This window comes from Plectropomus leopardus, chromosome 1 (assembly GCF_008729295.1).
Source record: "Plectropomus leopardus isolate mb chromosome 1, YSFRI_Pleo_2.0, whole genome shotgun sequence".
In the NCBI taxonomy this organism is placed as follows: domain Eukaryota; kingdom Metazoa; phylum Chordata; class Actinopteri; order Perciformes; family Serranidae; genus Plectropomus; species Plectropomus leopardus.
In genome coordinates, this window is record NC_056463.1 from 30,312,478 (window position 1) to 30,326,834 (window position 14,357).

General features: G+C 40.0%; 1 protein-coding gene across 7 annotated transcripts in view; it reads left to right on the forward strand.

Moving 5' to 3' along the window:
* The window catches only part of chd9 (chromodomain helicase DNA binding protein 9), an 81,031-nt gene that overhangs the window by 44,924 nt on the left and 21,750 nt on the right, over positions 1-14,357 (forward strand). For all 7 annotated transcript variants that reach the window (XM_042481379.1, XM_042481442.1, XM_042481636.1 and 4 more), the window contains 12 exons: positions 1,517-1,663; positions 2,549-2,617; positions 2,856-2,911; positions 3,537-3,654; positions 4,056-4,142; positions 4,430-4,567; positions 5,539-5,660; positions 7,055-7,298; positions 10,130-10,306; positions 10,611-10,754; positions 12,211-12,466; positions 13,000-13,210. In XM_042481379.1, coding sequence (XP_042337313.1) covers positions 1,517-1,663; positions 2,549-2,617; positions 2,856-2,911; positions 3,537-3,654; positions 4,056-4,142; positions 4,430-4,567; positions 5,539-5,660; positions 7,055-7,298; positions 10,130-10,306; positions 10,611-10,754; positions 12,211-12,466; positions 13,000-13,210 — 1,769 coding nt within the window. The remainder of the gene's footprint in view (positions 1-1,516; positions 1,664-2,548; positions 2,618-2,855; positions 2,912-3,536; positions 3,655-4,055; positions 4,143-4,429; positions 4,568-5,538; positions 5,661-7,054; positions 7,299-10,129; positions 10,307-10,610; positions 10,755-12,210; positions 12,467-12,999; positions 13,211-14,357) is intronic.

Sequence of the window (14,357 nt, forward strand, 5' to 3'; positions counted from 1 at the left end):
TTTGTTTGATAACATAACACTTTGCTAAATTAAATTATCACAGTTTCTATTTCAAATCTAGAGTAATGATTCTATTTTCCACGAAAGGGAAGGTACTGCTGCAGAAGATTAGTGATTGCTCACCTGAGGTTGAGATGATTATTAAAGGTACAAAAAATACCAGAGGGAGGATGTCCAACACTTCTTAATGAAATTCTCTAAGATGTACACTTGCGGTTTGTCTGTCATCTGATCCATAATGACAATTCAAGTAGGTGACACTTATCTTTTACACTAATGCAATCCTCTGCTCCTTTGCTCACTGCTAAGTCATGACAGATATCTGCTGTGTTAAGAGTGACATGTCTGAGTGAGTGGGGATGACAAGTGCCTTTGCCTCCTCCTTCGCCCCCTTTCTCGTTCTCCTTTTCGCCTCCTATCCGGACTATTGCCTTTGATATAATTACGCTCGTTAAATGGCGCCTCTGGCCTTAATTAAAACAGTCTGTTGATGACTCATTTAGGATGATCCTGTGGAAGAAGTCAAAGTAGCATGGCTGACAGCTAGAAAAGAAGCATGGCCACCCCAGGGGTTCAGCCCCATTGTGGTGGCATGTGGCAGGTTTGACTTTCCAGCTTCTGGTCAGCTTGGGTTTGGGGATGTGAGGGTATATCTCCATGGGGATATTATACTCCACACCTAATTAACTTTGGCTCAGTGGCATTTATTCCTAATTAACTACATATTATCATTAGGAGGGGCTCGTGTATTGATGCAGGATACAGCAGCCCACGCATGTGATAATTATAAAGGCTTGACAGGAAGGGGTGGAGAGAGCTGGATTTTACAGCACTCTTGTTTTGTGTAGGGCTTAACGTTTTTCTGAATTTCTTCATTGGTTTGTTGAAATTGACCATGGCCACATCAGTTTTTTAATGACCTTGTTTTTAATTGACGCAGTAATAAATGGAGAAAATATAGTAGAATATAGACAGGATATTACCCTAATGTCATTTTGTAAATGTGCGAATAGCTATAGTTTATTGGTTGTATCAAATGTATAAATGGTATCAGAAATGTCCCAAGGACAGTCAAAGATTTAAAAACTTTCATTCGATTATGTCTAAAAGACAGTGACCACAATGTCTATGCATTATTGCTGATATTTTGATTTACATGAACTTCAAATGTGAAACCGCAAGATAATTTAACTAAGCTAAGCTAAGCAAAAAAGTAGGCTTACGCTCAGAGCCCTGATAAGAAATCAGACATGATTCATGATTAATGAAACAGCGTGCACTGTGGTTTTTCAGTGTGGTTTACTGCTGAGCTCTGGAAACTTCAGTGATGAGGTGATGAATCGTGACATTGATGCATTTTCCTATGAACGGTAAAATAGTACCAGTTAACAAGTACAATGATGCAGCATAAACTAAAGTTTATATTTTTCTGTTGTGAAATTTATGTGAGCAGTAATCCAGATCAGTTGAATATTGTTGTTAATGTTTTTTTTTCCACCTTGTCTTTCTTTTGCAGAAGAGGCGATCTAATCGTCAGGTGAAGAGAAAGAAGTATGCTGAGGAGCTGGAGGCCAGGTTGTCAGATGATGAGGTCAAGGTTATTGTCAAAGCCAAGAAAACCAACACTGCAGCATCCAAGCAGCCTGCTGTTCAACTCTTTGTGGTAAGTACTTCTGCCTACAACTTGCTAGTAGCTGAGAGGTAGAGTTTAAATTCATTCAGTTTTGAGAGAACATGAAAAATATTGCACAGGAGTACATAGTAGAGCCAAATGATTTTAATTGCTGATGAATCTTAGTCTCTTTAAGTACTTGTGGGCTTACAAACAACAATCCATGCAAATGATTGTTTTTTGTGGCAATGATACAGAGGAATATTGTTGAGAGAACTTTGTATACTGAGAAACAAGAACACATTTCATAGAACAAAACAGCACAACATGCTCTGTGAAGTGCAGCACAGCCTGTTCTTTTCACCGACACATTGTGACGTACAAACCAGGACCCCTGCAGTAAGCCTGTACAAACAGGGGAGATACATATTCAGCGCCTATTTTTAATAATTTAGATGCACACAGGGAAATTAGGATGGGATTATTGTGGCGAGAGCTCTGTTCAAAAACCCTTTTCTTCAGATATATTGTGCAAAAGTTCTGCCTTGGTTTTCATCATCTAAATCAGTCACACTGTTTTCAGTTGCACTGCACCGGTGGAGGCAGAGCTGGGATAGCAAACTCTATCCCCTCATGTCAGTTTTATTTACGTGATAGAAAATCACAAATATGCCAGGGGGCTTTACAATCCATGAAACATGTGACAGCTCCTTATCATAGGTACTGTATTCAGATAAGGAGCAAAAAGCTGCGTAAAAAAAGAGAAGAAACCTCTGTAAGAGCACAGTAGCGAGCAGACTGTGCAGTCAGTTTCCTTTTTTGTTATTACAGTGTGGTGTGTGGTTTTTGTTTGCATTGTCCTTAGGCCTATGCAAATTTTTGCTCTGGGAGACTATGAAGTAACACTTGAATGTTTCATGTTCACTGCATTTGCAGGAGAATCCCAGTGAAGAGGATGCTGCTGTTGTTGACAAAATCATGTCTTCACGTATCGTCAAGAAGGAGGTAGTGACTTGCTGCTGCTTTTTTTTCCCTGCTGTTTAGTGATTGTAAAAGATAAATTACTGCACAATTAGGATAAAAGCTACTATTGCAATTATTTTGCTGGATATTGAGTTCTGAATTATTGATCACCACAAATAATCTTGTCAGTACAACATTGTTATACTTGATAATTGTGTCTGTAATAAAATGTTAAACGTGTGATTGAATATTGTTCTGTCATTTTAAACCTCTCTATCAGGTCTCCCCAGGAGTCGTGGTCGAAGGAGAGGAGTTTTTTGTAAAATACAAAAACTAGTAAGTTCAGTCATTACTTATTATTCATTACACCCTAATAGAAATACTAGCTAAAATGTGAAATTTTGGTATTATTATGCCTGTAATCATCCCAGTTTAAATTAGCGAAAGGAAATACGTTGACACAAGTGTCTCAGGCATGCTTTGGACAGCTCTCAGTATTGCCATGTAAATTTTGCAGCAGTGATTAAATTTCTCTTCTATGGGGCATTATTAAAAATTCTTGTGAACCATAGGTTTACCACCACAGCCTACCAGAAAAATAATTTGTTTTCACTTGGCAGATAATCTTCAGCCAGATCACATCCATCATGTTTTCAGCCTAATGATGAAAAGGATTGAAAAATTTATGTCATACTAAGAATCTGATGAAACCAAGTATGATGGAAGAGACTAGCGACTTTTTCAACAACATGAAAGTAAAAAAAAATCAGCACTCATGTGACCACATCTGCAATCTGTGATCACACCTGCTGGTCTCAGCGGTTGCCTCAAATACTGTTTAGAAGGTGTTTTTTTTTTAGGGTTTCTCACCTTAGTCTGAATGTGTTTGTGTGTGTGTGTGTGTGTGTGTGTGTGTGTGTGTGTGTGTGTGTGTGTGTGTGTGTGTGTGTCTGTGTGTCAGCTCCTACCTACACTGTGAGTGGGCCACAGAGCAGCAGCTGGAGAAGGACAAGAGGATTCAGCAGAAGATCAAACGTTTCAAGATGAAACAAGCACAGAGGGCACTCATCTTTGCAGATGTAAGGCTGCATGGCTGTGTTTTCTGTCTGTGGACATGCCGGATACTGTCTTTATGTTCACAGTCCTTATTTGGGCATTTGTTATGAGCGGATGTGTGTTTTCACAATGTGGTGTCTCCTTGGACCTGTGTGTGTGTAGTGTACATGCATATGAATGTTTTGTGTGTGTGTGTGTGTGTGTGTGTGTGTGTGTGTGTGTGTGTGTGTGTGCGTGTGTATTTAATTTACTTTTTTGGGTCTTGTCTGTGTGGGAAGGCACATCTGTGCGCATAAATTAGAATCTCTTTACTCGCTCAGTCGATGCAGAAGTGATACTTGTCTCAGATTCCAGATGGTGAGTGGGCATTTAGGTTTATTCTATGCCTTTCTTTCCCTCTTGTCTTCCTTTCTGTCTCTCTCAGATGGAAGAGGAGCCCTTTAACCCTGACTATGTAGAGGTAGACAGAGTGCTGGAGGTGTCGTATTGTGAGGACAAAGACACAGGAGAGGTAAAGTGAATCCTCTTTCATTTGTTAATCATATCTGCCAGTAGCAGAGTAGCAGTATCTGTGTGTTTATTTGTGTCTACGTGCCTGAACACGTGTTTGCTCTTTTTCATTTTTTTTGTGGTTTTTGTTCCATTCAGTGTATTCTCCACTCTAGTGATGTCTTTGTATCGCAGAAGGGCCCAAGGCCATGCTGACGGGCTTCCTCACAGCCTTTGTTAATATTATAAAAGCAGAGCTTGGCCTCGCTCTAGTCTTTTACTGCGCTAATTCTCCTCTGCCTGGTGCAGGAGGTGGTGTATTACCTGGTGAAGTGGTGCTCTCTGCCTTACGAGGACAGCACCTGGGAACTGAAGGACGACGTCGACCAGAGCAAGATTGAAGAGTTTGAGCAGCTGCAGGCAGTCAAGCCAGACTCGCGCAGGGTGGTAAGCCAAGCCCAATGACATTTCTCAGTCCTTATCACTGCATTTCCATTTTCCTCTTGCGCTTTTGTACTGTATACATTTGTGATGTCATCCTTGTTACTGCATTTTTATTGTTGTAATTATAGAGTTCCCCCTTTAAAAACAAAAATCTATTTCTTTTGTATTATGATATACTGTAGATTAGATGTAGCTGAATCTTTGAAAATACAGTTACACTGCACCCACCAAACATACTGCATGGTGAAATTAATGGGCATCATTAGCCAAAAGACCACACACAGCAGAGTGAACAAACTAAGGAGACACAGAGACACCTGCTGCCAGTTACTTCAAGAGCAGTGAATGATGTTTTTGCTGTAAAAGAAAAAATAACTGTTTTAATCAGATGGTATATCCTAGTTAAAAGCTGAAACTTGAAGGGGAAGACAAAGACAAATGGGTTTAAAAGAGAACCGTGTTCTGCTCCACGAAACAAAAAATCCTGTTATGTTTTTAGTATACTAACCAGACTTAACATTTGTTTTGTAATTTGTACCGTCCTGGATAAGCACAATTTGATCATCACGATTGATTTTCAGGTTAACTTTTCTTTTGCCATAGTCGCCTCCCTGTCTACCAAGAACGTTTACACGTAACATACACGTGTTGTTTTACTTGTACAATATTGATGCAAATGCATTCAATACTGGTGGCCATGCACATACAATATGAGTGGACTGGCTCCAGACAGGTTTGATACAAATAGAGTACAAACACCATCACACCATTGTTTTCTGTATTTCCCTACTTGCCTTACCGTTAAAAACACCAGCATTTGCCCACTTTCTTCACTTTTCCTAAGATTCCCTCTTGTTTACCATTGCAATCATCAAAAATGTTTTTACTCCTTAGAAATGTTTTCATCTAAAATGTAAACGTGAAGTTAATTTGAACCACTCATTTTAATTCTCCATATAAAATGTGTCACTTAGGAGCGGCCCCCGGCAAATCTGTGGAAGAAGAGGGAGCAGTCGAGGGAGTACAGGAATGGCAACAGCCTCAGGGACTACCAGCTAGAGGGGGTGAACTGGCTCCTCTTCAACTGGTACAACAGGTCAGTTTTAAATAGTGTATATCCGTGCACACACCTACAAACTGTTCACACTCAACCCCTACCTGCTATATGGTCATACATGATAACAGTATTCTGTTAATGTGACCTACGTACCATAATTGAACAAAACAAGATTTAACTTATTTTGAACCTATTTAATAAATCACGTAATGTCAAATTTAGACAAAATAAAAAATAACAGTGGAATCAAGACAATACAGCAATGTAGTAACATGAAGGCAAATAATGAAATAAATATTTAAATCAGAATAGTATCGATTTTTAGCTGTTCAAGCAAATGCCTTGGCACAGGGATTTGCTGCCACTTTGCATGGCTGAGCTAGCTTCACTGGCTTCAGTACACATCTCAGACGGAAAGACAAATAGATTTAGCATATATTCCACACCTCAAGCTAAATGGCATCTCTTAGCATACTGTATACTTACAGTAATCCCATGCCAATAGAATACTACAGTGTCTTTATTGATTCAGAGATTTTACATAGGCAGCATGTTTTTCAAGAGGATTCCTCTGGGTACTTTGGATCTGCAGATAATGAATAATGAATCACTTTTCCTGTTTTGTGTGTGTGTGTGTGTGCGGACCACACTGTGCTTTGGCTGTGTTCATATGATTTGGTTGGGCCTGCAAGGAGAGTCAAATTTCCTGTCAAGGTGCACACTGCTGCAACAACAATTGTTTTCCTCGCCCACGATCACAAAAGAAGCGCTGCACAGTACATCTAGAGTACGAAGTGTCAGTGTGCTTGCATTAACCCTGGGAATTGGCTTTATGTGTGAGCATGCAGGAGTTTGTGTATGCCTACGCAGAGAGATTCATCAAAAGTAGAGAGCTGCTTAAGAGGCCAGTGGGAATATCTGCACGTTGCAATTAGCATCAAGGCATAATACCCCCACCCACTGGACAGCTGAATAAATGGTTTGCTGGAGTACACCACGCAGCAGAGGCAGTTGCATTTGCCATTATGTTGTATCTCATCTCTTTGGACTGTTATTACTGCTGATGATGTCGTTTTCTCCTCCATTGTTTGCTTTTTATTCTTTTAGCATCATGGGACTTTTGCATTTTTCTTCCTTTTCTCTTCCTGTATTTATTTAAACACGCTTTTTACCCCCACCATACATTTCTTTTGTTCACTTTAAACCAGTACAAGAGTTGCAATAGAAATTAATACACATCACTTTGTCTTGAGGATATGCAGAAAAACATCTCATGCCGCAGTATCCACTTCCCCACACATAATTTAAACACACTGATTTGTTAATGATTCTTCACTTTTTGCTACACTACTGCCTTTCTCTGCTGTTTTTATTCTACCTGACTTGTGCCTTTACTTTTTCCTCCTCCAACCCTCATTATCTCCACTTGTCAGGCGGAACTGCATCCTGGCAGACGAGATGGGCCTGGGAAAGACCATCCAGTCCATCACATTCCTAGAGGAGATCCACCGTGTGGGCATTAAAGGGCCATTCCTCATCATCGCTCCGCTCTCCACCATCGCCAACTGGGAGCGCGAGTTTCGTACTTGGACCCACCTCAATGTCATCGTCTACCATGGAAGCATGGTCAGCAGGCAGATGCTCCAACAGTATGAGATGTATTTCAGGGATGCACAGGTAAATGGAGATCTTTGTGTTATGTGGTATTTTTACAGTACATATTTGTGATCAGGGTGTTAGTTTGCTGTGCACAAATACTTCTGTTACATAACTATGAATAAAACTTGTAAAAAGATCAAATAAAATGAGTTGGCAGCAATACACACATTGTAGTACCACAACAAAATCAGCACAGGACTGTCAACATATTACACAGGGGTAGTGCAGGACATACAGTATATTACATACTGTCCTCAGTATGTTTCTCTCCGAGGAAAGAAAAGTCAAACAGCAATAAAAATCTTTAAAACCTTTGTTGTATCTACAAGGTTTAATTTTGAGGATTAAGACACATGCCTCTCTGCCTGCGAATTTCTGTACTCTGCAATTAAGAGCTTAATACCTGGTTCCTCAACAGGGGGGCTGGGAGTCCAAGGGGGTCCACAGAGTTACTGCAGGGGGCTGTCAAATAATTGTGGGATCATTTTTTAACCTTTTTTGGTGCACTGTTTTCCCTATCAAGTAATTAAACTATGTTTGAAAATACACGTTAACACAAATCCAACATATTTTGCTATTTGCAACAACATGTCTTTGTGACAGAGGAGTTTCCTCCCTCACCTACTCAAAAAGCAAATACAGGTCAGGACTGCAGCCTGAGGCTCATATGGCCCTTTAAATAATAAACACTGCAGTTTTATACAATGTAAGTGTTAGGGGGTCCCTGCTCCACTCTCTTTCAGCAAAGGGGTCTTTGGCCTGAAAAACTTTGAAGACCCCTGGCTTAGCATATCAGTTTAAAGTAAGTGTACAAAGATTAAAAAGTCTAAGATTGAAGCCTAAAGCCCTGCTAGTGGCCCCTAGAGAATGCACTTTACATGTTACATTATCCACTTCTTTTTAGATGTCAAATCTTCTATACTTTTTGGATATTTTAGCTTTACAAATGTAGATGTAGCAGTTATTAGCAGTCTAGCTATTTCTGTTGTGTGTTTTCAGAAAGAACACTGCTTTCCTCCCTGGATTTGTAAGTGTTTTTTGTCACCACAGTAGTTGTTTTGGTCAGAGAAAAGCCTTAAGAAGCTGAGCGAGAATCAGTCATGGACATTCAGCAGGGCATTCAGCTTGTCTCACATCCCTAACTACACAAATGGAGTCGTGAGGATTGAGTGGCCTTTTAGTTCGACCCGACATACCTAATCTCCCCCTTTACAAAGAGTGGTGAGCAGAAAGCAACATCCCTGAGCTTACCTTCAGAATGGAAAGCAGTGATTCACTTCGATTAAAATAATCACAGTGCTGCTCTTTAGAGAACAGCAGCACTGTCAGCAACATGAAGTCCTGTGAGTAATCTAATGATATGTTTGAAAACAGGAGGCCTGCATACAACAATGGGAGTCGGATATTGAAAAGGGAGGCAGAACGTGATTACCATGTGTAACACAAAGCCCAGATACACTGCAACTCTGTCTCTAATGCAGCAAACTCACTTAGCACAATGTTTCAGAGGCAATAACACCTGTAGGAGGAGGAAAGCAGGCGGCCGTTGAAGGATGATGAATATCTCCAGAGAGTGTTTTCTGTCAGGCAAAAGGTCTGTGTGGCAGAAAATGTATATTTTTGTGACATTGCTGATTAAATCCTTCAGTCATGTCAAAAGATTTTATGAAGCCCGTGATTTCTTGCAGTGTTGGATAGGAGAACATTTTTATGAATAAGTGGTTCATAGTACTAACATGGCATATAATAAGATTCAAAAAGGGGCACGTGCCCAACAGTAAGGAGGCTGCTAGGTAGTTAGTGAGCCTTGGGCAGAGGCTTTCTGTGGTTGGCAGGCCATGTGATGTGTCACAACAGGCAGTTAGAAGCTCTTAGTATTCAGACGAACCGTAGGAGGAATTAAGGCGAGCGAGAGCAGAACAGAGCGGAGCCGCCACCAGGCTGTCTCCCAGGCAGCCTGTGATGTCATAGCAGCCCCCAAGGGGATCTCTCTGTCAGCGCTGCTCAGGCATATCTGAGGCTCCTTTACAGCAGTCTGTTGGCTGGCTGGCTGTGGGAGGGGGTTATTGGATAACTGAGTATCCCTCGAGGACTGTTGTCAAGGCGATAGATACAAATGGAGAGGCGGGTTGAGGAAAAGCCTCCCCAGACAGACAAACAAACAAATAAACAAACAGCATAAAGAGTCTCTAGCAGGTGTGCACTAATGTCCTGGTTATATTGTAGATAGCTTCACGATCTAGAGGTGTGTTTTGAGGTTGTCAATGAAATCTGAAAATAAAGTAAGCCACGTGTTTGCTATCAAGGCTGCAAATTTGTTGATTTTTAACATTAACAGTTAACAGTTAGATACTCTCAGAAAAACACTTTTTTTAATGACACAGCCAAGGTGTGTACAGGTCTTCAAAAAGTCTCAACAAACATTTAATCCAATTTAATTTATCCATCTGTTAATTTTTATTTTTTGTCAAAATGAGTGGAGCTCTTCTGCATTAAATTCCACATTTCTGATGTTACAAAGCTTTAAACCCCACCACTGCACGCATTACATCGTTTTTAGATTATAACTGCACTTGCCTCTGTTAAATTTGGATAAAATTATCTTTAAAAGGTCTTTGAAAGTGTGATGATACCCGTAGATACCGTGAGTACACATTGTTCATCATTCTAATTCATAGAACTATAACAGGCCATGAAGCAAATTAATGCGTTGTCACATACCTCTGCATGTAGATCAGACATAATTTCTTGCTTAAAAACACAAATGTCATCTCTTGAAATTGTGATTATTTGTTTTATAAGCCAATTTGACTAAATTTGCCTTACATCTCTCCCTTTTGTGTCTTAAGGGCCGTGTGATGAGAGGGGCCTACAAGTTCCAGGCTGTTATCACCACATTTGAGATGATCCTGGGAGGCTGTCCCGAACTCAACGCCATAGAGTGGCGCTGTGTTATCATCGATGAGGCCCACCGCCTCAAGAACAAGAACTGCAAGCTGCTAGAAGGCTTCAAGCTCATGAGCCTGGTATGTTTTACATCAAGCTACAGAGATACAAAAATAATAACTAATCTTCCAATGTGTCTATTGTTAAAGCTGCTCTTTCTGGTTTAAAATGGAATTCCACTTATTTAATAAGTGCAATGCTCAAAACATTTTGTCTAGTTTCTTTTCTGCAGTATACTACTACTAGTTAAGTATGTTGCCATGCTATAAAATCACATTAAAGAACACATAATTAACAGCACAGATTTTGGATAGTTTGTTGTACTTGTGCTTTTGACAAATGCAACTCATTGTAAGTAATCATGGGTCTCTTCTTCTCTTTTAGGAGCACAAGGTCCTGCTGACGGGTACTCCTCTCCAGAACACAGTGGAGGAGCTCTTTAGCCTGCTCCACTTCCTGGAGCCGGCACGCTTCCCCTCAGAGAACACCTTCATGCAGGAGTTTGGAGACCTCAAGACTGAAGAGCAGGTGAGCCAACATGTTTACAATTTGTGAAAAGTCTGAATTGATAATACATGCCAGATGACCATGTCAGATGTTGTTTGGGCTCCTGGTGCCTTTTTTCGTCACCTCGGTTAGAAGTTAACAATTGTTCAAAGGAAACATCATTTTTTGAGTTGTAGAATTATGTGAAAAAAGAATCAAAATATTGTTTCTTAGAACTCCAAAACACACATCATGTCTCAGATACAGTATAAAGATCCTATTGGTACAGATGGAAGCCTTGAAGTGGGGCTTTTTCTAACGAGGCCGCAGTGACATTTTGTGCAACACACACACAAAACATATGGTGGATGAAGATAGCAGATAATGGGGTATTATGCTACTCATCACTGCACTATGTATCGACACAACTGCTCACAAGAAAAAGGCTTATTAGCTCTCCTTCTACATTCTGCTGTTTAGCGTTTCATTTTTAGGCAGAAGCACTAAAGAGATGCTTGAGGAAAGACCATCAAAACATGTTTGAAGTGTGGTGCTCACACAGAAAGTTAAAATATTTGGAACAGCTAGTACTCAACACACGGTACTAAATCTAGAAGCTCTTTGTGCCAGTGGGAATGTGAAATCCTTTTCATAGTAGATGTTGCTGTTGCTGTTAAGAGGTACTTTTTCAGCACGTAACAAAACTGATGTTAGAGAGGGCCTGTATGTGTAATGAAAAAAGAACACTGGTAAGGGAAAGCTGGCCCTCTCATTTGGGTCTAATAGTAACTAAACTGTGATGCTGAACTGAAAAGTAATGATTTGGGAAATGTGGTTTTACATCAAATAAAAACAAATTAGCACCATTTTTACAGTTCCTATATGCATATATAAAATATAGACAGTCTGCATAATACCTTTGCAGGTAGATATCAATAATATATAGAAAGTGACATCATAAAACATTGATATGAAAAAGTATAGCTGAGTCTTGTTAAGTGATGATGACTCCTAAATTGATGGAGGGTCAGACCATGTGTGAAAGCAGATACTGTCTCTTTTAAATTGGCTGTAAATGAAAAAATGAAACAGGCAACTGCTGTTGTGTTATTAAACTTGGCGCTAACTAAAGTTGCCACTCATTCTTAACATAATGTAAGTTGTGTTCATTTAATGGTTCTTTGCATCTGTGTCCATTACACAGATGAAACGCACATTTCCACATGAAGTGACACACGTTAATTTGTATATTGGATAGGAAGCTGAAATGCTTTGCCTGATATTTCATTGCAATCAAATTTTTAATACAGTTATTGAATACAATAAATTATTTTCAATTTGGAAATGGAAAACTCACTGGAGCATACTGAAAACAATGAGATTGATGTTTCAGTTTTAATCAGATCCAGCCTGTGGAAACCCATACCTGTGTGGGATACAATATCCCACAGCAGTTAGTGGATGCAGTAACTGTAACTTGTCATTATTTGGCCCACAGGTAATGAAGCTTCAGGGTATCCTGAAGCCCATGATGCTGCGGCGGTTGAAGGAAGACGTGGAGAAGAAGTTGGCTCCTAAAGAGGAAACCATTATTGAGGTGGAGCTCACCAACATTCAAAAGAAATACTACCGCGCCATCCTAGAGAAGAACTTCTCCTTCCTGGCTAAAGGAGCTGGCCAGGCAAACATGCCCAACCTGGTAAACACCATGATGGAGCTGAGAAAGTGCTGCAACCACCCCTACCTCATCAAAGGTAGGATGGCACCTTTTAAATACAAGCTTATACGATCAAATATACTTGAAATGATTAGTTGTGATATTGGTGGGCAAAGTGTTGTTGGCTCAATGTTTAGATTTAGGTGCTCACTATAATTCGATACCTCAAGTGACTGCTACATCTGACTCTGCACACTGGTTATGTTGCCCTGAGACAGCCATGGAAACCTCAACAGACTGTAGAAATTACATATGCACTGAACTTGTCAAGTGTTTTGTTTTTGTTCCTTTTTTAATTAAACCACAGTGTCACTGATGCAAATCTACAGGGTCCTTTTTTAGTATATACTCCTAAAACTAGAATAAATACTTAATGTGTTTCACCGGGGAGATAGGAAAAGCATTTGTAAAAGGAGGGCTTTTGAAATTATCTTTTTGCACACCAGCACTGTGAATAAAGGATTGAACCTCTGATCTTCATGAATGGACATTAAGGGAAATAAAATCTTCATCTTGTAGAAATAAAATCATCATCATGTTGCCGATGTACCTGTGTCTTTGCTATGTCAGGGGCAGAAGAGAAGATCCTAGAAGACTTCAGGGAGGTGTATAGCCCCACTGCCATCGACTTTCACCTGCAGGCTATGGTGCAGTCTGCTGGGAAGCTGGTCCTTATTGACAAACTGCTGCCCAAGATGAAGGCTGGAGGGCACAAGGTGCTCATCTTCTCTCAAATGGTGCGCTGCCTGGACATCTTGGAAGACTACCTCATTCAGAGAAGGTAATGGAGACAGATGATGGACCATTTGTTAGTTCTAGCTTAGTCTACAGAATTCCTACAGAAATCTGAAAAAAGGGATTTTAATAATGTAAATCTCTTAAAGACATCAGGCGTTTCAGAAAACGTCGTGCGTTGCATAAACGACGAAAAACCAGCTTTAACAAGTTATTCAGACAGAATAAGCATACATCATATGAAACACCATGCACATAAAACACACTAAAACTGAAATTTGAAGTGGAAAGTATGTGTAGAAAAAATGATTTGTGTATTTGAGTTTCCTTTTTATAAAACTTTTCATTGTGCTGCTTAATAATATTAATTCACTTTTATCCTTTGGCCTCATTAGAGGCCAAAGGATAGGGATAACTAGTTATTACTCAAAGGAAGCACCAAATCATGTGCACATGGCATTTAGGACTTAGTGATATAGCTCACTGGGAATGCTTAGTAACTGCTACACATTCTGTAGAGGATGATCTGACTCCTATGGCTGCAGATGGTTCGGGACAGTATGTCTGTAGTTGTGTATATATAGTATTAGCATGCAATACATGACAGCCAGTTGGCAGTGGGGGTAGTTGGCAGCAGCAGCATAAATGATGGAGCCTAATATTTCATCACATCAAATGAGTCCAAACAACACATACACCCACCCACCCATACATGCATACATTTTTCCTATCCAGGGCCAAAAGGGCCAATAACATAGCACAGCATGCATTGTACACACACACACACACAAAATATACAAATATACATATATCATCTCAGCCCCACAAAGGCGACCCCCAAAAAAATTCACAGGATTTAAGGTATTTATTTGGGAATTATTTTTTTCTGTTGTCTCTGCAGAATATAGGATTTGTAGGCCTGTAATTGGAGTGAATGGGGAAAAAAAGCAAGCTCTTGTTTCCTCACCTCAGAGCACAGGAGCAGCTGATAAAGATGACATAAAGCTTCTAGGCTCTGCCCAGTATTACAGTGCTTTGAGAATCAAAGTGCCCCTACCTTGATTCCCTGTGTGTCTGTGTGTCTATGTGTGTCTCAGCAGTCGCTTAGGTAATGCCCAAAAGTCTCATAAAAAGCTGAAATGGAGTAAGTGCTCAGGAACATTTAGCAAGTCAATCATGGGGAAAGGTTTACA